The sequence below is a fragment of the Lethenteron reissneri genome, chromosome 7 (genome assembly GCF_015708825.2).
Source record: "Lethenteron reissneri isolate LAM-NWPU_2019-01 chromosome 7, ASM1570882v1, whole genome shotgun sequence".
In the NCBI taxonomy this organism is placed as follows: domain Eukaryota; kingdom Metazoa; phylum Chordata; class Hyperoartia; order Petromyzontiformes; family Petromyzontidae; genus Lethenteron; species Lethenteron reissneri.
In genome coordinates this window covers 5090482-5113062 of record NC_083785.1, presented here as the reverse complement: position 1 = coordinate 5113062, position 22581 = coordinate 5090482, and the positions used below count along the sequence as shown (strand labels likewise).

Sequence of the window (22581 nt, the reverse complement as noted above, 5' to 3'; positions counted from 1 at the left end):
GAGCAGTGCCACCCAAGTCTCATCGGCCGTGCGTGCACGAGGGGTGCGTTTCGGATTCAAACGTTTCGGATTTTCAGATCATCTCCAGACAGAACGAACTCGCCTGATCAGCGCCGGCGCGAGCAGCGCCACTGCGCGCCGGTAGCGCCGCAGCAACTCCCGGTGGCGCCTCTCTGCCTCCTCCGCCTTGGTGGCCATGACGGTCTCCATCGCCTCTCCCCGGCGCCGCTCCTCCTTCAGCTTCGTCTGCAGCAGGTAGCGCTGGCGCTCGCCCTTGGCCTGCGCCGCCTCCGCCTCGCACACCTGGCACGGGGACGCGCAACCTGGACGCTCAAACAAGCACGGCCTCGACCACGGCCGCACGTACAAAGACAAAGATCCCCCGTATACTCTTCATAGGCTGTTGGGGCAAGTGCTGTTAAAAAGCACCTATAAAGGCCTCCCCAATGCCAATGCTTTACACATTGTACCAGGTACTCATTTGAGACTGAGTCGACCTAAGAGAGGCATGGGACTGGTTCAGATATTCATCACCGTCGCTGGGTTCGTAGCGCTATGCGCTAACCACTACCTTGCTGCTCCCCACAAACACATACCCACAAAACAACAGCCGCCATTCGCCACTGAGTGGCGGTGACATCACCTGTGCCAGGCCAGGTGCACTTTGAGACTACATGAAGTGTCGAAGGCTCGCTGACAGGAGGTAACGGGGCAGACCCACTCACACTCCCACACACACACCCCCACACACACACCCCCACACACACACACCCCCACACACACACCCCCACATACCCCCACACGCACACACACCCCCACACACACACACCCCCACACACACACCCCCACACACACCCCTACACACACACACCCCCACACACACACCCACACACATCCCCACACACACACGCACACACACACATCCCCACACACACACACCCACACACATCCCCACACACACACACCCACACACATCCCCACACACACACACGCACACACACGCGCACACGAGTGCGTGGGAACGTAGGCGACCGCAGGCTGCTACATGGCCGCCCTCCACGTGGCTCTGGGCATCGACGTCCAACAGGCGCTCAGGTCGCCCAGCGCTGCCCGCTACCCCGCCGACCCCCCTGGTTCTATTGTGGCACTCACCTCTTTCTTGAGCGCCTTCACCTCGTTAGTGACGGCAGCAAATCTGATCAGCAGCTGTGCATGGACGGCAGTAACATCATCGTCAGAACATCATAGCAACATCATCGTCAGAACATCAGAGTTACACCATCGTCATGGTCTCTGCAGCAAGCTCGTCATCATCGCCATCACACTCACCCGCACCTCCAATTAGCACGGTTGGCTACGAACGGTACAAAAGAAATTCAACATACATACATAAATCATCGTCAACACATAAGTCGCCATGGATTTTGGCTGGGTGGTAAGGGTGAGTGTCGTAGTGAGTGGGTGGTGGGGTGATCTGACCTCTTTGTACTTCACAGAAAGTTCCGAGTTGCCCTCTGAACCCACAACATGTGCTCCCTTCTCTCGTCCAATCACAAGCCTGCACACAGCACACAGTGGTGTACACGTCACAGTGTGCACGAAAGAGCCCAGAGCCTGATTGGCCAGCTCCGGCAGAGGGCGGGGCTTGTGTCAATCCCTGGCCCTGGTGTTCGTGTGACGATGTAGGTGGTGGTGTGCGCGTGTGAGTAAGTGGGGACGTTTTGAACAGAATGGAGCCGTTCCCACACCTTGGCAGTGTGCTTATGACCAGCACCGGTTTGGTAGCAGGCATCTCACTCCGAATCAGTCGAGCGGCATTTCATGTTTCCGTCAGTTGCGTAATGCTGTTTAGGAGCTACCTGGTCTGTCGCTCCACACGAAGCTCTGGGTCTTCTCGGCCACATGTACGTGCCCTCCCTTGTCTATGCTTGCAAAACGTAGACTCCTCCAGTGGAACATGTCCAAGCAACGGGTGTGAACAGTGGTGTGCTTGCTGATGACTGTATGATTGATGGTGTGTGTGTGAGCGGTGGTGTGGTTGCTGGATTGTGTGAGGAGCTCACAAATCCTAGAAAGATTTGGACATCGTCCCATCGGTGAGCTCCTTCGGCAGGCAAGGCTGCATTGGCTGGGCCATGTAGCCCGCATGCCCAATCACCGCATGCCCAAACAGCTTTTGTTCGGCCGGATTGAGGGGGCTAAACGGGCACGGCACGGGCTAGAGAAGAGATGGAGTGATGTGGTACAGGAGGATGTGGAGCTGAGTGGACTTGCCGATGACTGGTACCAGCGGTGTCAAGATCGGCCTCTGTGGAGGAGGCTCGTGAAAGACGCTGCTGGGCAGTTGGAGGCAGTCGCCCTCCAACAACAACAGAGGGCGTAGGAGCGACGCTCACAACAACGAGCGGAGCGCCGGGTGGCTAAAGCACAGCAAGTTGGCACAGTAGGGGGCACAGGTGGTGCATCAGCCAGTCATCTCAGTCAGTCGACCTGTGGCACCTGGGTCTGTCCCGTGACCTCCTGCCAGCGGGCGTTCGACACTTCACGTGGTCTCAAGGTGCACATAGCCTGGCACAAGCGTCGTGGGGACGTCACCGCCCCTTAGTGGCGAATGGCGGTTGTTGTTGTTGTGCTTGCTGGTGAGGGTCTCGTTGATGGTGTGTGTGTGTGAGCGGTGGTGTGCTTGCTGGTGAGGGTGTGGTTGATTTTTTTGTGTGTGTGAGCGGTGGTGTGGTTGTCGGTGTGGCTGTGCCGGCGGCGTGGTGGTGGAGGAGGAAGCTCGACTGGTCCAACGGCAAAACCGTGGCTCCGGGAATCGCGTGGCGCATTCCAGAGACGGGCTCGGTCACGTCCACACCACTAACGGAGCGCGCAGCACACAGCCCTCTCATCTCTCGCCTGCTAAGTCGCCCATCCGCTCTCGTCCCTTTCGCCGTGTCTCCCTGCAAGGAGCGGGGGTGAGTGTCGCGACGGGAGGGTGAGTGTAGGGTGAGTTCCCGCCTCACCTCACCGTCTCCCCGGTGCTTTGGAGGACGCGGGTGGCGACTTCCTGCGAAGCCCCGACGAGACTCGTGCTGTCAACCGCCAAGATCTGGTCCATCTCGCAGATCCTACACAGGGTCACGGAGACACGGGGACACGGAGACATGAAGACACGGAGACACGGGACACGGGGACACGGGGACACCTGGGGTATTGGTCACACTCCACAATCAAATCTCCCACGCGCTTCACTGCCTATGACGACCTTTGGCCTTCAACTCCATCCTCTAGCCCACCCCGAGCTGCCCCGGGTCGCTCACCACACCTCCTCACCCTCCTCACCCTCCGTGCGCGTGGGCCGCTCCCCCCGGGGAAAGGGCGCGCACGTAGATGCCACCCAGCTGCTTGGCCCCCGCCCTGGGCCGCGCCCCCGCGGTCGCCCCGATGCCCACGATGGCGATGCCCAGGCCCTCGGGCCCTGCACACGTGGACGGGGCCGGGACGCAGCAGTCCTGGGTGAGAGCTGGGACGCATCCGAGTACTAAAGTAATCCGTTACCGAGTAATCCGATCACTCACGTAATTCGTTACGAGATTACCCAAGTAATTACTCGAGTAATCCGATTACTCAAGTAATCTAAGGGCTGGATGAGCGGCGTTGGTGATCGGGAGCGGTTGCGTGACGAGCGTTGGCGGTGTTGCTGAGCGAAGAGCGTTTGCCACCCCTGCTGGTTTCCACCGGGTTGTCCATGTTGGCTACTGTGGGAAATCTGTAGCTTGTCCTGGTTTTATTTGTACCTCAAGAGGCGGCAGCCCAAAGTGGTGTGGCGAGCGGACACAGCATGGCCTCACCCTTCTGCAGCGCAATCTGCTGCACGTCCAGCGCCTCCATTCGCGTCTCCAGCTCCATCTCGGCTGACGCGCGCACGGGGTCCACGTCCGCGTTTCCTGCGCTCGTACCGCTCGGTGGAGAACGTGGCGAACACCTGCACGCGTGCCGTGGGGAGCGGCGGCGCGACAGTTAGAACGCAGTGCGATGAACATTGCGACCCGAGTTCGATTCTCGCTCACCGCCAACATTGGTGACGAATATCTGAACCGCTCCTGGGCCTCCCCGAGGTCGACTCAGCCTCAAATGAGTATCTGGTGGGGTGTGCAAACATCGCCACTTGAGAGACAAAGATGGCCGGGCTCGCCACACATTTCTTCATGTGCTGTGCTGGCCTTCATAGGTACTCGCCAACAGCACTTTTCACATCAGTCTGCTAAGGCTATAGGGGGGATCTTTATATAGTATCTGTTTCGTAGTGTGGTTCGGCCTGGTGCAGGATGCATAGGCTTTGTAATGCCGCTGTGATGCCACCCGCTATGATGCCACCCTCTTTCCCCCCCTGCCCCATACTTAACCTTGATTGGCTTGTGGCTGAAGTGCACCCTGCGGCCTGGCATCAAGGCTTCACCTGGCTCTTCACCAAGGCCGGGGATCTCTAGGCACTGGGTCCCACTGGGACCCCCAAACCTTGGCTCCTCCTCCTCCTCCCCAGCACCATCAACCCCGGTTTCCTCGGTTGCATCTCTGGGGCAACCATCGTCTCTGCCTGCCTCTCCGCTGCCACGGTACCGGTGGTTGTGCTCGGTGGACACGCCCTGGCTGACAGGGCTTGCTTGGGCTGGGCCCGCTGGCGTCACGGTCGTACTTTGGGTCACGTCGCCTACGGTTAAGGGTGAGGTCGAAGTTATAATTGCGGTGGCAGAAATTGCAGAATTCATGGTCAAGGTCGTAATTGGGATTACGGTCACACTTTTGGTCATCACTGGGGTCGTGAGCAGGGGGACCGTCTTGGCTGGAGCTGCAGACGTGGTCAAGTTTGTGTTCAAGGCTGAGGTCGCAATTAAAGTCGTGGTCTTGGTCAGCGTCGGGGTCACGGTCACTGCTGGGGTCATTGCGGGGGTCACGGCCAGAGTCACAGCCTTGGCAGGGGTTGTGGTCACAGGCGGCTCTCCCGGCATTGCCCCCGTTGCCTGGTGTAACGGCGTTTCATGACGGAGGTCGCCGGCCGTCGTAGGGGTCGCGCCTCGAGCCTCTGCGTGCGGCTGAGGCAGCGCCGCCTCTCTTCCCTCACGCTCCCTCGAACCTCTCGCCTCCACGCCGACCGGGACGCCCTCTTTGGTGCGGCGTTGGCCGTGGTCTGCAGATGCCCCGGGTGCTGCCCTGTCCTCCACGGTCGCTGCCCTCTCCTCCCCCCCCCGGTCGTGCTGGTGGTGCGAGGGCGACCGCTCCCCGTGCTCCGTGAACACGGGGGAGCCGACACAGTCGCTGGCACCCAAGTCGCATTCTGCGATGGAGCCCAGTTTGGAGACCGGAGAACCGTCGGGAGACGACATCGCCGTCGAAGAGGAGGAGTTTCCCAGAACCTGGCCCTCCTCTGCGCCAGCGGAGCGCGGGCGTCCTCGGCCGGCGGCACCGGGTGGTCCCGTCGCAGCGTCGTCACGGTGCCCGGCGGCGGCGGCTGCGGGATCTCGTGCGGGCTCGTCCGCTCGGCCGCCCTGGGCCTCGTCGGCATCGCCGTCGTCGCCGTCGGAAGAGCTGTCGTCCTGCATGAAGCCGGACAGGCGCTTGGAGATGGGGCCCGAGTTGAGGCGAGACCTGGCGGGGAGTCCGCGAGCGGCGATCGGAGTAGTTCGGGGGTCACCGGCGCCGCTTGCCGAGACGACGCCGTTGGCGCGCGGGATCGATGTCGCTTGCCGCCGCGCTCCTCCATCGCTCGGCCCCCCGCGTTTCCGTGGGAGCGCGCGCGGCGCGGGGTCGGCGGGGTAGCGGGCGGCGACCGCGCGTACCCCGGCGTCGTCCCTCCGGTGGGCCGCGTCGGGGCCGGCGCCCGCGGAGTCCGCGCCGGGAACGACGTCCTGGCCTGCCGTGGCGAGGGCCTGGCACCCGACCTTTATCGCCAACGTCGTCAGGGACAGCGGCGACGACGGCGACGACGCCGGTGGCGACGGCGAGGAGGCGGGGGTGCCGGCGCAAGAACGCGACGAGCCGCGACGCGGAAGCGGCGCCGGCGGCGCGGAAGTCGTCGCTCCCCTCCCTGCGCCACACTCAAACTTCAGCCGCATCTCGGCGAACCTCTCGGAATGCACGGGCGTGACGGACGCTGGCTGGGCGCCGTCGCGCTCCTGCTGCTCCTGTTGCTCCTGCTGCTGCTGCTCCTGCTGCTGCTGCTCCTGCTGCTGCTGAATGGCGCCAAGGTTGTAAAGCCTCATGGGAGCTGGCGGAGTGAAGATCCTGCGGATTCTGTCGACAGTGATGGAGGGCGACAGCAGCGGAACGTCGGCAGCACCGGCGGACGGCACCGCGCCCGCACGCGACATCGCTGCCAGCGCTACCAGGGGGCGGTACTCGGGGCTCAGCAGGGGTCACCAGCGTCGTGTGACAGCAACCTGCAACTCCTAGGCATGAGAGACACGTCATGCATGAGACCCTCGGAAAGTGCTGGGTGCGACGGTGCTGGATAATGGTGCTGGGTCTGATGGTGCTGGATAATGGTGCTGGGTGTGACGGTGCTGGGTGTGACGGTGCTGGATAATGGTGCTGGGTGTGATGGTGCTGGGTGTGATGGTGCTGGATAATGGTGCTGGGTGTGACGGTGCTGGATAATGGTGCTGGGTGCGATGGTGCTGGATAATGGTGCTGGGTGTGACGGCGCTGGGTGTGACGGCGCTGGGTGTGACGGTGCTGGGTGCGACGGTTCACGAATGTAGTTGAAGTGAGGACTTTGTCCACAGGAAATAGCTTCCGTATTTAAATGTCCCTTGACTCACGCGATCGTGGGTGTGTGCGCTGTGTACGTTCATGTTCATCCTCTGGTGGCAATCCACTGCTGCATGAGGGCCTCCCAAAACTGTAAAGGTTATTTGGCCATACTTCACCACGTTGGTCTTTATGAAGGCAGGGAGCATAGAAGTACAGTACAGCAATTATTTTTTCCACACTGCCCACAGCATAGCTCCGTAGCTGCCTATAACACCTGATAATGCATTGAGGTCACCCGTCCAAGCACTATCCAGGCTCAAAGCTGCTTAGCTCCCAATAACTAAATCAACGCGTTCTGCTTGATTGGGCCATTTTTAGTGTATGTAGAGTGTGTGTGTGTATGTAGAGTGTGTGTATGTAGAGTGTGTGTGTATGTAGTGTGTATATAGTGTGTGTGTATGTAGAGTGTGTGTATATAGAGTGTGTGTGTGTAGTGTGTGTGTATGTAGAGTGTGTGTGTGTAGAGTGTGTGTGTGTAGAGTGTGTGTATGTCGAGTGTGTGTGTCATAGCGGTGGTGTAACGGTTAACGTGCTGTGCTACAAACCCGGTTGACACCAGTGACGATTATCTGAACCGATCCTGGGCCTCCCCTAGGTCAACTCGGCCTCAAATGTGTACCCGGTACGGTGTGTAAACATCGCGAAATGGGAGACAAAGGCGGACGTGCGTGGTGCTGGCCACCTAACAGTCTGCTCAAGGCTATACGGGGGATTTTTCCACGTGAGTATCTGTGTGTGCGTGACTAGCTGTGTGAGTGAGTGTCCTACGTATATAAGTACCCATGGGGGTGATTAGCTGTGTGAGCCAGTATCTGTGCGAGTGTCCGTGTTACTGAGTACCCATGATAATGAGCGAGTGCTCGTAAGCGAGCACACTGGCGGCGCATCTCACCGCTGCCCGCCGGGGGTGTCGGTGCGGCGTCTCCGCCCCGCGTGGCGGCTCCCGGCCGCTGGTGCGCTCCGTGAGGGGAGAGGAGACACGACCGGACTTCTCCGGGCTCGCCACGGACACCACCGCTGCTCTCGTTCGTGAGTCTCACAGACAGGGTGGTGGGCGGGGGGTGGGGCGGGGGGGGATGTGGGCGGTGGGATGTGCGGTCAGGTAGGGAGGGGGGGTGGCATACCTGGGGTCAGGTGGGAGGGGCTCTACCTGGAGCCCCGACACGCATGCACATGCACGTGCAGAGACGTCCACATACACACGTGCACACCCCAATCTGCACACACACACCCCAATCTACACACACACCCCAATCTACACACACACACCCCAATCTACGTACACACACACCCCAATCTACACACACACACCCCAATCTACACACACACACCCAATCTACACACACACCCCAATCTACACACACACACCCCAATCTACACACACACACCCCAATCTACACACACACACACCCCAATCTACACACACACACACCAATCTACACACACACACCCCAATCTACACACACACACCCCAATCTACACACACACACCAATCTACACACACACACCCCAATCTACACACACACACCCCAATCTACACACACACACCCCAATCTACACACACACCCTAATCTACACACACACCCCAATCTACAAAGATCCCCATATAGCCTGGAACAGACTGTTGGGGCAAGTGCATTTAGCGAGCACCTATGAAGGCCGGAACGGCACACGAGGGGTTGGGTGGCCAGCACCACGCCCGACCGCCTTTGGCTGAGTCGACCTAGGGAAGGCCCGGGACCGGTTCAGATAATCGTCACTGGTGTTGGCCATGAGCGGGAATCGAACCTGGGTCACCAGGTTCATAGCGCAGCGCGTTAACGCTACACTGCCGCTCAAACACACAAGCGCACACACCAATCTACACACACACACCCATGCGCACGCACAAAGACACGCACACACGCATACCACGCGCCGCGCCCTCCTCCTGCTCCTCACCACCACCGAGTTCCTCCCCCGCGGGGATGTTCCGACGTTCCGCACAGGGGACTAGCGCCAGCGCCACCTCCCGTGCCGCTCAAGCTCCCGCAGGAGGACGAGGAGATGAGGAGGAGGAGGAGTATCCGCCACTCTCCCTGGCACACAACGACAGAGATCCCCGTACAGCCTGTACCTGCCGTTGGGGCAAGTTCCGTTATCGAGTACCGTAGTTCCTACGAGTGCCGCGTGCGCGTGCCCAGACACGCACGGCACCCGCGCAGACCGCAGGCATCTCGCACGGCGCTGCCAGCCGCGGTGACGGGGTGGTGCGAGCGAGTCGAGCGAACATTTGACCTCGGTGGGATCACTGTATAGTCTTTGAACCCCGGTGCATGAATTGTACAACAGTAATATCAGAATCAGAATCTTTATTTATCCTGAGCTATTAAGTTATTTTTCACAGAGGTCCAATAATAAACGAACCCTGGGGGTCAGGGTTCGCTGTGAGCTGTCCGCCCAGGTGCCCCCCGCACTGGCGGCTGTCTCTGTGAAGGTGCAAGAGACAAGACGGGCAACCCCCCCACCACCATCGCTGCAGCTCGGGCAGAGGCCAAGCAGGCCTCAGCCTGGCCGGTGCGCGGACGGACGTCCACTGCCACTGCCGTGCGTGAAGCAGGTGCCGTAGGCCCCCCATGTTCACCAATTGCATTGACCAGCGTGGTGAAGTATGGTCAAATGACCCCCACGACCTGCACGGTATGTGGAGTGACACAAGTGCCGCGCTGTGTGTGGGGCTGCTGTGCTGTTTGTGTCTGCTGTGTGTGTTGTGCTGTGTGTGGGGCTGCTGTGCTGTATGTGTCTGCTGTGTGTGCTGTGCTGTGTGTGGGGCTGCTGTGCTGTGTGTCTGCTGTGTGTGTTGTGCTGTGTGTGGGGCTGCTGTGCTGTATGTATCTGCTGTGTGTGTTGTGCTGTGTGTGGGGCTGCTGTGCTGTGTGTGTCTGCTGTGTGTGTTGTGCTGTGTGTGGGGCTGCTGTGCCATATGTTGCGCTGTGTGTGGAGCTGCTGTGTGTGTGTTGTGCTGTGTGTGGAGCTGCTGTGTGTGTGTTGTGCTGTGTGTGGGGCTGCTGTGCTGTGTGTGTCTGCTGTGTGTGTTGTGCTGTGTGTGGAGCTGCTGTGTGTGTGTTGTGCTGTGTGTGTCTGCTGTGTGTGTTGTGCTGTGTGTGGGGCTGCTGTGCCATGTGTTGCGCTGTGTGTTGTGCTGTGTGTGGAGCTGCTGTGTGTGTGTTGTGCTGTGTGTGGCTGCTGTGTGTGTGTTGTGCTGTGTGTGTGTTGTGCTGTGTGTGTGGCTGTGTGTGTGTGCTGTGTGTGGAGCTGCTGTGTGTGTGTTGTGCTGTGTGTGGAGCTGCTGTGTGTGTGTTGTGCTGTGTGTGTGTGCTGTGTGTGGAGCTGCTATGTGTGTGTTGTGCTGTGTGTGTGTGCTGTGTGTGGGGCTGCTGTGCCGTGTGTTGTGCCGTGTGTTGTGCTGTGTGTGTTGTGCCGTGTGTTGTGCTGTGTGTGTGGCTGTGTGTGTGTGGCTGCTGTGCCGTGTTGTGCCGTGTGTTGTGCCGTGTGTGTGTCTGCTGTGCCGTGTGTTGTGCCGTGTGTGTTGTGCCGTGTGTGCGTTGTGCCGTGTGTGCGTTGTGCCGTGTGTGCGTTGTGCCGTGTGTGCGTTGTGCCGTGTGTGCGTTGTGCCGTGTGTGCGTTGTGCTGTGTGTGTTGTGCTGTGTGTGTTGTGCTGTGTGCGTTGTGCCGTGTGTGTGCGTTGTGCCGTGTGTGTGTGTTGTGCCGTGTGTGTTGTGCTGTGCCGTGTGTGTGTGTTGTGCCGTGTGTGTGTTGTGCTGTGTGCGTTGTGCCGTGTGTGTGTGTCTGCGTTGTGCGCTCTGCTGCTCGCTGCGAGTGTTGCTGCGCTCCCAGAATAGCCTCCCGCGCGCGTGCGTCGGCTTCTATTTCTGACAGCAGCAGCTGCTGCCTTGACCCCCCCCCCCAGCCTCGGGCCCCCCAACTCTGCCTCACGGCCTCCACTGCCGACTGGAGCTCCGGGCCTGCGGCCGCGAGTCTGCACCATGGCCGGGTTTCCCCTCCTAACCGCCGCGCTGGCCACAGGTGAGGAGTGCCGGTGAGGAGTGCCAGTGACTCGTGCCACGTGCAGGCGGCACAGAGGTGGAGTCGCCGGGACGGTACCGCTGGGGTCTGTGTTGGGAATGCGGCGTCAGCCGCCCGTGATTAATTAATTTATTTCTCCACTCACGTTCAGGGCTCGGTCCACCAGACGCTGACTGCTTTGTCTCACCCACCACTGGTCACAACAACACACCCTCACTCACCCACTCACCCATCCACTCACCCACCCACTCACTCACCCACCCACTCACCCACCCACTCACCCACCCACTCACTCACTCACTCACCCACCCACTCACCCATCCACTCACCCACCCACTCACCCATCCACTCACCCACCCACTCACTCACCCACCCACTCACCCATCCACTCACCCACCCACTCACTCACCCACCCACTCACCCATCCACTCACTCACCCACCCACTCACCCACCCACTCACCCACCCACTCACCCACCACAGTGCTCAACCACCACCACACTGCAGGTCACAACAACTCACCCTCACCCACCCACTCACTCACCCACTCACCCATCCACTCACCCACCCACTCACTCACCCACTCACTCACCCACTCACTCACCCACCACACTGCAGGTCACAACAACAAACCCACCCATTCACTCACCCACTCACTCACTCACCCACCACACTGCAGGTCACAACAACAAACCCACCCACTCACTTACCCACCCACTCACTCACCCACTCACTCACCCACCACACTGCAGGTCACAACAACACACCCTCACCCACCCACTCACTCACCCACTCACTCACCCACCCACTCACCCACCACACTGCAGGTCACAACAACAAACCCACCCACTCACTCACCCAGCCACTCACTTACCCACCCACTCGACCACCCACTCACTCACCACACTGCAGGTCACTCCACTTCTTTTTCTGTTTCTTCCATCACATTGCTTCACTCTGGAATTCCCTCCTGCCATCATCGTCTATTACAATAAGAACCTTACTCAATTCAAAACACTTGTTACACTCTTATCTATTGCACCTTCAATAGTGCTGTTGATTGGCTTGTTGGGCCTTTGCTCAGAAACCGCAATTCAAAGCAAGACAAAAGCCAGGTTCTCGAGTGCAGTGAGAGTTGCAGGTCCCAGCCTGGCCACCATTGACTGCACGGTTTAAAATAATAGTTTGATTGTCGCAGGACGAACAATACTCTCGGTGGCAGGGGCAGATGGGAAAGTCCTGCCCCTCCAGAGTATGAGCCAGATGTCAGTTGAGATTTTGGATGGGGTTCTGTGGTATCCGCTTCTGCGGACTATTCTTTCACACGAGGTGTGGCGCTGGTCACTGGGAGAGATGCAGAGAGATCGTTCGGCTCGTGATGCCGGTAGCGGCGCAGTCGCCATCAAATCTGGGGAGTGCCGGGTTTTGGACTGTGACGTTTCATCAAGGTCGCGGGGTTTCTCCAGGGCGAGTCCCTGGCGGCTAGACTATTCCGCACGAAAACATTCTGCTCACGTTGGATCAACTTCACGAGAGTTATCATGGCCACGCGTCACGGACGTGCGGAAAGACGGGCGGCACAGCTGTTGCATTAACAATTTCAAACCTTAGTTGGAACGCGTTAACGAGGACTCGTGCGCCGGTTCTTGCCCTGCGGCAGTTCTGCTGGTGGCTTGCAGCCTGCCGAGCGGAGCCGCGGGCGACCAGAACGTCTACCTGTCACCGGACACCCTCTTCGTGCACTTCCTCAACCGCGAGTACTTCGCCGAGTTCTTCCAGGGACGCCGAGGTGAGAGTGCGTTTGTGTGTGAGTGCGTTTGTGTGTGAGTGCGTTTGTGTGTGAGTGCGTTTGTGTGTGTGTGCGTTTGTGTGTGTGTGTGTGCGTGCGCGCGTGCGTGCGTGCGCGTGTATGCACGCGCCTATGAAGGCCAGCACGGCACACGAGGCGGTGGGTGGTCAAGACCATACCCGGCCGCTTTTGTCTCCCCAGTGGCCATGTTTACATATTGCACTAGGTACTCATTTGAGCCCGAATCGACCTCGGGGAGGCCCAGAACCGATTCAGATAATTGTTGTTGGCCGTGAGCGGGAGTTGTTACTCGGGTCGATGGCTTCGTACACCAGCGCGCGCTAACCATTGCTTGCTCTACACCACTTGCCCCAAGAGTCTGTTAAGGCTATATGAGGGATCTTTGTCGTTGTATACACGCGTACACGGTAGTGGAGCGGTTAGTGCGCTGAGCTACGATCCCGGCGACCCGAGTTTGATTCTCGCTTACGGCCAACACCAGTGACGATTTTCTGAACCGGTCCTGGGCCTCCCCGAGGTTGACTCAGCCTCGAATGAGTACCTGGTGCGGTGTGTAAACATCACCACTAGGGAGACAAAGGCGACCGGGCGTGGTGCTGGCCACCAACCCTCTCGTGTCCTGTTCGGCCTACATAGGTGCTCGCTAACAGCACTTGCCCCAACAGTCTGTTAAAAGCTATACAGGGGATCTTTGTATTGATATGCGCAACGAAATAGCCGATCCGTGAGTTGGCGCTGGATACACCGCACGCACGCCGACGCTGTGAATGCGTGCGCTTGTGCTGCCTGTCCAGATGACCCCATGACCTTTAACTTGAACTTGGAGGGTCACCCCGACCTGCCCGGCTGGCTGCGCTACCTGCAGAGGTCACCGTATGAGAACGGGCTCCTGTACGGCACAGCCAGCGCACGGCACGAAGGCAAGAGTGTGATCCAGGTACGGCTGTGCCCCGACACACACAGACAAAGATGCCCCATATGGCCTTAACGTACTGTAGAGGCAAGTGCTGTTAGCGAGCACCTATGAAGGCCGGCATGGCACACGCGGAGGTGGGTTGCCAACACCATGCCCGACCACCTTTGTCTTCTTTGTGGAGATGTTTACACACCGTACCAGATACTTAGTTGAGGCTGGGCCGACCTAGGGGAGGCACCAAACAGGTTTAGAAAATTATTGCTGGTGTTGGCCATGAGCGGGAATTGAACTCAGGTCTCCGGGTTCGTAGCGCAGCACGCTAACTGCTACATTACCACTCCCAGCCACACTCAAAGCCACACACACACATTATAAATTGTGTGTCTGTGTAATCGGGTTGTGTGTGGTTGCAGGTGGTTGCCTGTAACCGCCGCACGTTCCAAGTGGTGAAGCAACGACTCATACTCCACATCCATGCAGTGCCAGACAACGGTACCACCTTCACCACCATCACCACCAACATGATCATCATCATCATAACTACCACCATCATCATCACCACTGTCATCACCGGCACCACAGTTATCATCACCACCATCACATCACCAGGTGCCGCTTGCGAAAGGCGCTTTCGCCAACAGCCCGTAAGAGGCTACGTGGAAGATCTTTGTCTCTGTGTGCACGGGTGCTGCAGAGGTGCCGTTCCGCTTCGAGCTGTTCCTGTCCAACGTGGATGTGGACGACCTGCTGCGCCCGGACGTGAGGGCCAGCTTCGAGGAGCTGGCCCGCACCGCCTGGGGGGCCCAGCCACCCCCCCAAGCCTTCCGCCTCGTCAACGTCACGTCGGCGCTGGAGAGGGGGGGCCGCGTGCCCCTCCCCATCCGGGGCCTCAAGGAGGGGTGCGTGCCCATTGAGATTGTGTACGCGTAGAGTGGCGGGGAGCAGTGGCGTGGCGGTTAGCGCACCGCACTATGAACCCGGCCACCTGAATTAGATGCCAGCTCGCGGCCAAACTTAAACAAACTTAAACAATGTATTTCTAAACTTTTTGCTATTTTAGCAGCTAAGGCCCACTGAGCTACACAGCTCTTTTTCAGAAGCGACCTGGCCACAAATGAAAGCTCAGCAAAGTGGCTTATCACTTGTGGAAATTTATAGCAGCCAAACACTCTAAACATCTGTGCTGAATAATTGAACAGGTCCGAGTGTGGTATGTAAACATCACTACAAAGGAAACAAAGGCGGCCGGGCGTGGTGCTGGCCACCCATCCCCTCGTGTGCCGTACCGGCCTTCGTAGGTGCCGCTCGCTAACAACGCTCGCTCCGGCGGGGCCTTTGTCCCCGCAGCGTGTACGTCCAGGTGGGCGCGGACGCCGCGTCCCCGCGCCTGCTCGACGCCGTGCGCCGGGCCGCCTCCTCGTGCGACCAGCGCCATGCGCCCGCGCCGCCCACTCACAGCATCTTCTACCCGCGCTTCCGCAGCGACTGGTGCCGGCTCCGGCTGGTGAGGGGGCGCAGGGAGGCGCACGTCCAGCGGCCAGTACGGTCTGCCGGCCACCGTCTAACACCCAGCATCGTCTAGATCAGGGGTCCCCAAACCCCGGGCCGCGGACCGGTACTGGTCCGCGGCCTGTTAGGAACCGGGCCGCACGGCAGCAGGAGGTGAGCGGCGAGTCCGCGGATGGCCCGCCCCATTATTTTATTATTTACCACTTCCGTTCGTGCCTCTTGCCCGCACTGCGCACTGTCTCAGTCACGGTGTTGGTAAGCCCACAAGCTCTAACCCCTGGCCAAAATGAGTAAAAAACAAACGTCGCCGGAGAGCTTCTTTGAAAAGGGGGAAAGACCCAATGATGACCCCCCCCCTCCCCCGGTCCATGAAAAAATTGTCTTCCACGAAACCGGTGCCTGGTGCCAAAAAGGTTGGGGCCCGCTGGTCTAGATGACTGACTGGTCGAGTGACTATTGAATAAGTAGTTGAGTGACGAGACTGAATGACTAGTTGGAGAGCTAGTTGAGTAAATAGATGAGTGACTAGTAGACCCGTGACTATTAGAGTGCCAAGAAGCGTGACTAGGTGAGTGACTAGTAGAGTAGTAATGCCTGGCAGCGTGACTAGGTGAGTGACTAGTTGAGTGAGTGCACGTGGTGCCCGCCGTGTCACCCCGCGCCCCGCGCACAGCTGAACGCGTCGGGGCCCCCGGAGGCCGGGGACGAGGCCCCGGGAGGCAGCGGGGTCCTCGACGCCTGGGGCCCGGCGTGGGCGCCGCCCCCGTCGGACCTGCCGCCGCGCGACTTCTCGGCCGCGTACGCCTTGGCCGTCGCACTGCCGCTGGTTCTCGCGGTCCTTTTCATCGCCGTCCTCACCTACGTCATGTGCTGCCGCCGCGAGGGCCTGTGAGTGGCGCCCCCTCCCCCCGCGTCACGCGACGAGACTCGGGATCGATTTGGGAATCTCCCGGAGCGGTCGTCACCTTTTGCGGTCGGGGATCGGCCTGCAGAAATGGATACCGCAGAGCTGCGAGTGAGCCGGCAAAAGGCAACACTTTCCCACCAGCTCTGAGACCATCGACTCGTTACACTTGAGAACCTTCGTTGGTGTTTAGCTGCTGAACACTTGCCATGCCATCTGCAAAAATAGTAGAGAAACTTGAGGACCCGGCTTAAACACAGGCGACGGTAAACTTGGATTCACACCCGAGATTTCGGCTGTACTGGACTACCCAGCTACGTGTCGTTTTCCTCACTGCGCACCTGTGATATGGGCAGCACACACCCGATACTTACAGCACATACTGGATACCCACAGCACATACCAATGATAACCAGGATACTCATTTTGTTTTTCAGGGAGAAGAGAGACACAGCTACTCCTGAGTGAGTCTTAGAACCAGCGCCACCACGCGTCACCCCTCACCATGCGTCACCTCTCACCACGTCGCCCCTCACCACGTCGCCCCTCACCTCACGTCACCCCTCACCACGCGTCACCCCTCACCTCACGTCACCCCTCACCTTACGTCACCCCTCACCACGCGTCGCCCCTCACCTCACGTCACCCCTCCCCACGCATCGCTCCTCACCACGCGTCGGTCTTCCCTTCACGTCACCCCTCACCTCACATCGCCCCTTGCCGTGCCGAGGGCCCACCGAGGTTTGGCCGCATCAGGGGGAGTCGACCCAGTTGGTAAACTTGGCAAGATGCAGGATCCACCTTAATGGTAGGCCTCTTCCGTGATCGATTCTGCTTAGATTTAAAATAAAATTTCACCGACACCTCGACTCGGCTAAAAGGGTCAAAAAGACAGTAGCCTACTCGATGTTACAGACACCTCCCTTTAGTAAGAGGCCGACCCTCTCCCGTCCTCTGAACAAATGCATAAACAGAGCCGTGTGCGTCGCGTCGGCCGTTCGGCGTTTACGACGCCGATAACCCAGGCCGATGCCGACCGCCGCTCGGTGACCGAGAGCGGAGCTGGCATCGGCCGGGTCATCGGTCGAGCTGGGCACGGGTTTGAGCGTCGATCCCTGTCCCCGCGCGTCCCCAGGATGCAGCTGGTGCACCACCGCTCGATCCGCGAGACGGTGCGAGAGCTGCGCGACCTGGCGCTGCGCCGCGACGTGCGACCGCTCTCTACGCTGCCCATGTTTAACCCCCGTGGGGGGGGGGCCCTCCCCAGCCGGGGACCGGACGGGGACACCGGCACCACGAGGCTCATCGGGGCCGAGCAGTGAGCAGGCACACGCACGGGCAAACACACGCACGGGCAAACACACGCACGCACGGGCAAACACACGCACGCACGCACAGACTTGGACACATAGATCCCCCGTATTGCCTTTAACAGACCGTTGGGCCAAGTGCTGTTTGTGAGCAACTATGAAAGCCGGTACGGCAAACGAGGGGTTGGGTGGCCAAAACAATGTCCGGCCGCATTCATCACCCTAGAGTTGATCTTTACATACCGCACCAGGTACTCATTTTAAGGCTGAGTCGACTTAGGGGAGGCCCAGGACTGTTTCAAATATTTGTGACTGTTACTGGCAAGATGCACACTTGCACAAGCATACATGGACAGAAGTATGATGCACGTGGAACGCAATTAAACACGTGGGCGCACAATGAGCCACACGTAACCGCACAAAAACACACACACATGGTCACACTCAGTCGCACGCGGATCTGGGTAATGACGTGCGAGTGGTTTCTCCCACTCACTGCCAATGCCACCTCCACCTCGCTCGACCCAACCCTCCTTACCCCCCTTGCCCCCCGCAGGACCCCACCAAGTGAGCGACCTTCCCGACCGCCTCCCTACCAGGGCAGGCCCCACGCGCGTCAGGAGACCAGCTTCACGTGCGTGGCTTGTGCTGCTCCGCAGACACCGCAACGCGTCCACATTATAAGCGCAAGACAACCGAGACTTTGCTCTGCGGGGGATCCGATTGTCGGCCCAATTGTCCGACCTCGGGTGCTATGCAGAGTTGAGGCTGGATAAATGCTCGGATGAGCAACCCCCATGCATGGTGGGTTGTCATTGACTACTTCTGGGCCACGTCATGGGCAGCGGCGGACAGGGCGCCAAAATCCATTGCTGTGCTGCACTTTGTGCTCCCCGCCTTCACCAACCCACACTGACCAGCGTGGTGATGCGTGGGCAAATAACGCCCAAAACACTCACGCAGCAGTGGATTGACACAGGGACTGCACTTCTTTATCTTCTTTATAGTTTATTGCCTTATTTTGTATACAGCACAATATATGTATCCTAAGCACATATCTCCAGCACCATGGCCACCTTTGTTTTGAGCATACATAACGGAGAGAACAGTGCAAATATCCTATTTTGTTTTAAGGCGGCATTTAGACGCCGTCAGGGCTTCATTCCCTACCGAGCATTTTCCGGCTCGCCGATAAGACCGGAGTAGGCACGTAACTGGTAGCTGTGGCGGTAGCGAGATATACTGGACGCGATGTAGTGAGCGCTGCTGTAATGACGCCCTCGCCACCGTATCAACGGCGAAGTCGGTGAGCAACGCGTGTTTGCATCGTGCTGGTACGCCGCAGCCAATGCAGCCAACGCAGCCCCCGCATCGGGAATCTGAATACCGTCGCAATCGCGTTCGGGAAACATTCATCGCAGCTCCTCCCTCGTCCAACTCGCTCCGTTCCGCCCACAGGGACTCCCCGCGGAGCTGATGACGAGGGCTCGGCGAGGACGTCGCCCACGCACGCGGTAACGCGCCCGTCATCAGGCCCTCGAGTCGGCACCAGCGTCACGTCTGTGAGGGCTGTCTTCCAGCTCGTCACAGGACACTGGTTTCACGTTGATTTATGTTTGTGCACTCTTTCAGATGTCTTCTGTGAAGTGGTTGTTTTTGCTCTAATCTCATTTGCTTTAGCGTTGTTGAGTGGTCCAGGTGACTTGTGACCCCCAATTAATTGACCCCTAATTTTTTCCCTTTGCATATTCATTTGTTTACCCTTTGCATATTCATTTGTTTTTTATATAAACCTAGTAAAAAATATATAGTTTTAGAGAAATAAATGGGGGGGTCATAAGACATGTGGACCACCCTGTACTTCGGGAGACATTCATGATTTTGGTTACCCAGGTCACTCTTGCAAATGGTGTAGCCTGGTGCTTGAGTTCTCACCCCGTTACACAAAATAAACTAAAGGCCCAATCCTCCAGCGTTCAAGGCCTATTTTAGGCTTCTGTGAAGGCCCATTGTACGAACTCACGGCCGCACGTGTCTGTGTTTCAGCATCGTTGGAGGCTCCTGTCGCCTTTGGCGTCTGCGGTGCGGAGGTGTCTTCCTGGGACGGCCCGGGTCTGGCTCGCACGCCAGCGGCACCGTGCGGGCGCCGAGTGGTAAAACCCACGCCTACAGTTTTACCGAAAAGGCACGCGTGGTAGTTTTGTGCACGTGTTTTTTTCTCCTGAGACAATAGCGGCCGCTGTGGCCGTGTGATTGTCTGAATAAATCTCGCGGTGTCTGCACTCGCAGCCTCCGATTGGTGACTGGGCGGCGAGGCGTCACTGCCGCAAAAGCAGGAATTGTTGCAGGGCGCGGGGCAGGGGCAGCATCTCCACTACCGGGCGCAGATCCCGGACGCCCAGGGCGCACCGCACGGCCGCGCGGCTCTGGTTGGCCAGCGACGGTGCGCACGAACGCATGCTCTGCACACGCACCCACAAACGAGGGCAGCTGCACACGACAGACGGCAGGGAAAACATCACACAGTTGCTGAGCACAGCGGTTGGCTACGTATACCTACAACATGGTAAGCGTCCAGCAACAAACAGCACTGTCATAGTTGTAGCAGATAAGCGTGTAAAATGTTTCTTGACATTAGCAAGGTTATTATTCTAAAAGCTTGGGAAAAGAGACGATGATGATGGGAGGGAATTCCAAAGTGAAGCAGCGCAAGGAAAGAAGCAGAATGAGAAGTGAGGTGATCTGCAGTGTGCGAGTGAGTGCGTGGGTGGTGTTGTGACGTCCATTGTGGTGGAGGAACCAATAAGTTCACGGGAACCGTAATAACAATGATAGTAGTGATGAGAGTGATAAGAAAGCGAATGACTGCCGATGAGCGAGTGAATTGAGTGGTGGATCATCGGTCATCCTGAATTACTCTGAATTATATCAGGTGCAGCGAGGTAGGAATTGGGTGCTTCACCCCAGATATGAGATCAATATTACAACTTGGGCCGAAGTTGTGCTTGTGAACTTGTGACGGCGATGGAGGTTGCATTCAAGACACCGCAACCCGATTCCAGCGCCCCGAGATTCGATATTAAAATCCAATAGCTCCCACTGGAGGTTTCTTGGAGCCTCACCTGGAAATCCGGCCGAGGATCTGGCTGCCTTGGTCCTCCCTGGGCAGGTCCACCCAGCCACCAGCCGCCGCAAGCAGCAGCCGCAAACACCCCTCCTGATCGTTCCTCTCGTCTCCCTCGTCCTCCCCGCTGTCGTCGTCGTCGTCATCGTCGTCACCGTCGTCACCGTCGTCGTCATCGTTCCGGTAGCGGTGCGCCATCAGGGCCAGCAGCTGTGCGACGGGCGTCTCGCCGAGGCGGTTCCGCGCACGTGGGTCGGCCCCATGCCGCAGCAGCGCGGCCGCGATCGCCCTCCGGCCGCGCTTGGCCGCCCAGTGCAGCGGCGTCTCGCCGTGCGCGTCGGCCACCCGGCAGCACGCGCCCCCGCGCAGCAGCGCCCGCGCGCTCCCCGCCCGGCCACGGAACGCTGCCCAGTGCAGCGGCGTGTCGCCGTTGCCGTCGGGCGGCGAGGCCCCGGCGCCCGCCGCCAGCAGCAGCGCGACGCAGTCGGAGAAGGAGCGCTCCGCCGCGTAGTGCAGCGCTCGCCGCTTGTAGCCGTCCACCGCGTCCACCTGCGGTGCGGGAATGGAACGTTGACGGCACTTGCACCGCACTCGGTGATGTGTGGGACGGTGGTGTAGGACGTTCCGCGCCTGGCACCGCTGTGTGTAGTGAGAGTGAGTGACAGTGTGAGGCAGTGTGTAGTGAGTGTGAGTAACAGTGTGAGACAGTGTGTAGTGAGAGTGAGTGACAGTGTGAGGCAGTGTGTAGTGATGGTGTGGGGTAGAGAGTGAGTGACAGTGTGGGGTAGTGTGTAGTGAGAGTGAGTGATGATGTGGTGTAGATAGTGTGTGACAGTGTGTGACAGTGTGTAGTGAGTGTGTAGTGACAGTGTGAGGCAGTGTGTAGTGAGAGTGTGAGGTAGTGTGTGGTGTATATAGTGAGTGACAGTGTGTAATGTGAGGTTGAGGCAGTGTGAGGTAGTGTGAGGTAGAGGTAGCGTGTAGTGATAGTGTAGTGAGTGATGATGTGGTGTAGAGAGTGTGTGACAGTTTGTAGTGATGGTGTGGGGTAGTGAGTGATTGTGTGGTGTAGGTAGTGTGTGGTGATAGTGATAGTGTGTGATGTAGTGTGTGGTGATAGTGATAGTGTGTGGTGTAGTGTGTGGTGATAGTGATAGTGTGTGGTGTAGTGTGTGGTGATAGTGATAGTGTGTGATGTAGTGTGTGGTGATAGTGATAGTGTGTGGTGTAGTGTGTGATGTAGTGTGTGGTGATAGTGATAGTGTGTGGTGTAGTGATAGTGATAATGTGTGGTGTAGAGAGTGTGTGACTGTGTGTTGTGGTGTAGTGGGTGCGGGTCTCGCGGGGTCACCATCGCGCCGCTCTGCAGCAGGAGGCGGAGGCCCTCCGTGTTGCCCACCATGCAGGCGCAGTGCAGGGGCAGCTGCGTCCCGAGGCCCACATTCACGTCCGCGCCCTGAGGCACACGTGGCGCCGGGTCACACACGCGGGGTCACACACGCGAGGTCACACGCGGGGTCACGCGCGGCGCGGGGTCACGCGCGGCGCGAGGTCACGCATGTGGAGGGTCACGCGCGGCGCGGAGCGAGACGTGCGGTGCGGAGAGTCTCGCCTGCTGCCGCAGCAGGCCCGCCACGCTGTCCGGCGGGAATGAGGGTCGCCCCGTGAGGGCGCGGAGGAGCCGCTCCTGCAGCGAGCGGCGGCCCGTGCCCTGCAGCTGAGCCACAACTCCAGGGCGCAGTGGCGGGGTCCCGGACATTCCGCGCGGACCCGGCAGGAGGGATCGGTATCCAGGGGACCAGTCTCTCTATCTCTCCCGTCAACCCCCTATCAGAGACCTCTCCCCTATTACAGACCAGTTGAGACCTTACTGGTCACCCCCATCACAAGGGAGACACAAATAGACACTTTGTTGTTGTGCCCGCATTGAGACGGCTGCGCGCCGTCTGGAGCTGAAGAACTCCGCACAAGAACACGGGGGTCGTGAGCCGCGCGGGTTGACAGCTGGAAAGGGGGCGCCGCGCAGGGGGCCTCTGTCCCGGCGGTCCCAGCGCCGAGTGAGCGCGGACCCCACGGGGGCCTCGGAGCGGCATCCCCTCTGCCGGGTCACGTGACGGCGGCCGTGACGTCATCCGCGAGGTCGCGCGCGGGT

The 22581-nt window shown here is 59.0% G+C and overlaps 3 protein-coding genes across 11 annotated transcripts; 1 reads left to right on the top strand and 2 right to left on the bottom strand.

Moving 5' to 3' along the window:
• Nucleotides 1–19: 19 nt before the first annotated feature.
• On the bottom strand, nucleotides 20–7840 carry LOC133356233 (neurabin-2-like). Of its 4 annotated transcripts, none has more exons than XM_061573616.1 (7): nucleotides 7685–7840; nucleotides 4389–6428; nucleotides 3834–3967; nucleotides 3006–3110; nucleotides 1480–1558; nucleotides 1153–1206; nucleotides 20–303 (listed from the first exon to the last, which is right to left on the bottom strand). In XM_061573616.1, the coding sequence occupies exons 2-7, from the start codon at nucleotides 6348–6350 to the stop codon at nucleotides 79–81; spliced, it is 2559 nt and encodes an 852-aa protein (XP_061429600.1). In that variant the 5' UTR covers nucleotides 6351–6428; nucleotides 7685–7840; the 3' UTR covers nucleotides 20–78. The 4 variants fall into 4 exon arrangements, 2 of the variants coding, with proteins under 2 accessions (XP_061429600.1, XP_061429609.1); XR_009756828.1 differs by lacking the exon at nucleotides 20–303 and adding an exon at nucleotides 3316–3460; XR_009756829.1 differs by lacking the exon at nucleotides 20–303 and adding an exon at nucleotides 3325–3460.
• LOC133356277 (epsilon-sarcoglycan-like) lies at nucleotides 2048–19490 on the top strand. Of its 5 annotated transcripts, none has more exons than XM_061573703.1 (14): nucleotides 2048–2557; nucleotides 7388–7821; nucleotides 8781–10857; nucleotides 12517–12645; nucleotides 13461–13603; nucleotides 13996–14074; nucleotides 14277–14481; nucleotides 14930–15086; nucleotides 15765–15979; nucleotides 16433–16459; nucleotides 17131–17313; nucleotides 17862–17939; nucleotides 18764–18819; nucleotides 19352–19490. In XM_061573703.1, exons 3-13 carry the CDS (start codon nucleotides 10818–10820, stop codon nucleotides 18780–18782), a joined length of 1275 nt encoding a protein of 424 aa, XP_061429687.1. In that variant the 5' UTR covers nucleotides 2048–2557; nucleotides 7388–7821; nucleotides 8781–10817; the 3' UTR covers nucleotides 18783–18819; nucleotides 19352–19490. The 5 variants fall into 5 exon arrangements, with proteins under 5 accessions (XP_061429687.1, XP_061429696.1, XP_061429706.1 ...); XM_061573712.1 differs by lacking the exon at nucleotides 2048–2557 and having other exon boundaries at nucleotides 6701–7821; nucleotides 8781–9378; nucleotides 10742–10857; XM_061573722.1 differs by lacking the exon at nucleotides 2048–2557 and having other exon boundaries at nucleotides 6701–7821; nucleotides 8781–9391; nucleotides 10742–10857.
• Nucleotides 19491–19623: 133 nt separating this feature from the next.
• Nucleotides 19624–22546, bottom strand: ASB8 (ankyrin repeat and SOCS box containing 8). 2 transcript variants are annotated; one of them, XM_061573693.1, is made up of 4 exons: nucleotides 22042–22546; nucleotides 21781–21885; nucleotides 20428–20978; nucleotides 19624–19795 (listed from the first exon to the last, which is right to left on the bottom strand). In XM_061573693.1, exons 1-4 carry the CDS (start codon nucleotides 22186–22188, stop codon nucleotides 19624–19626), a joined length of 975 nt encoding a protein of 324 aa, XP_061429677.1. In that variant the 5' UTR covers nucleotides 22189–22546. The 2 variants fall into 2 exon arrangements, with proteins under 2 accessions (XP_061429677.1, XP_061429670.1); XM_061573686.1 differs by lacking the exon at nucleotides 19624–19795 and having other exon boundaries at nucleotides 20468–21885.
• Between the last annotated feature and the right edge of the window lie 35 nt (nucleotides 22547–22581).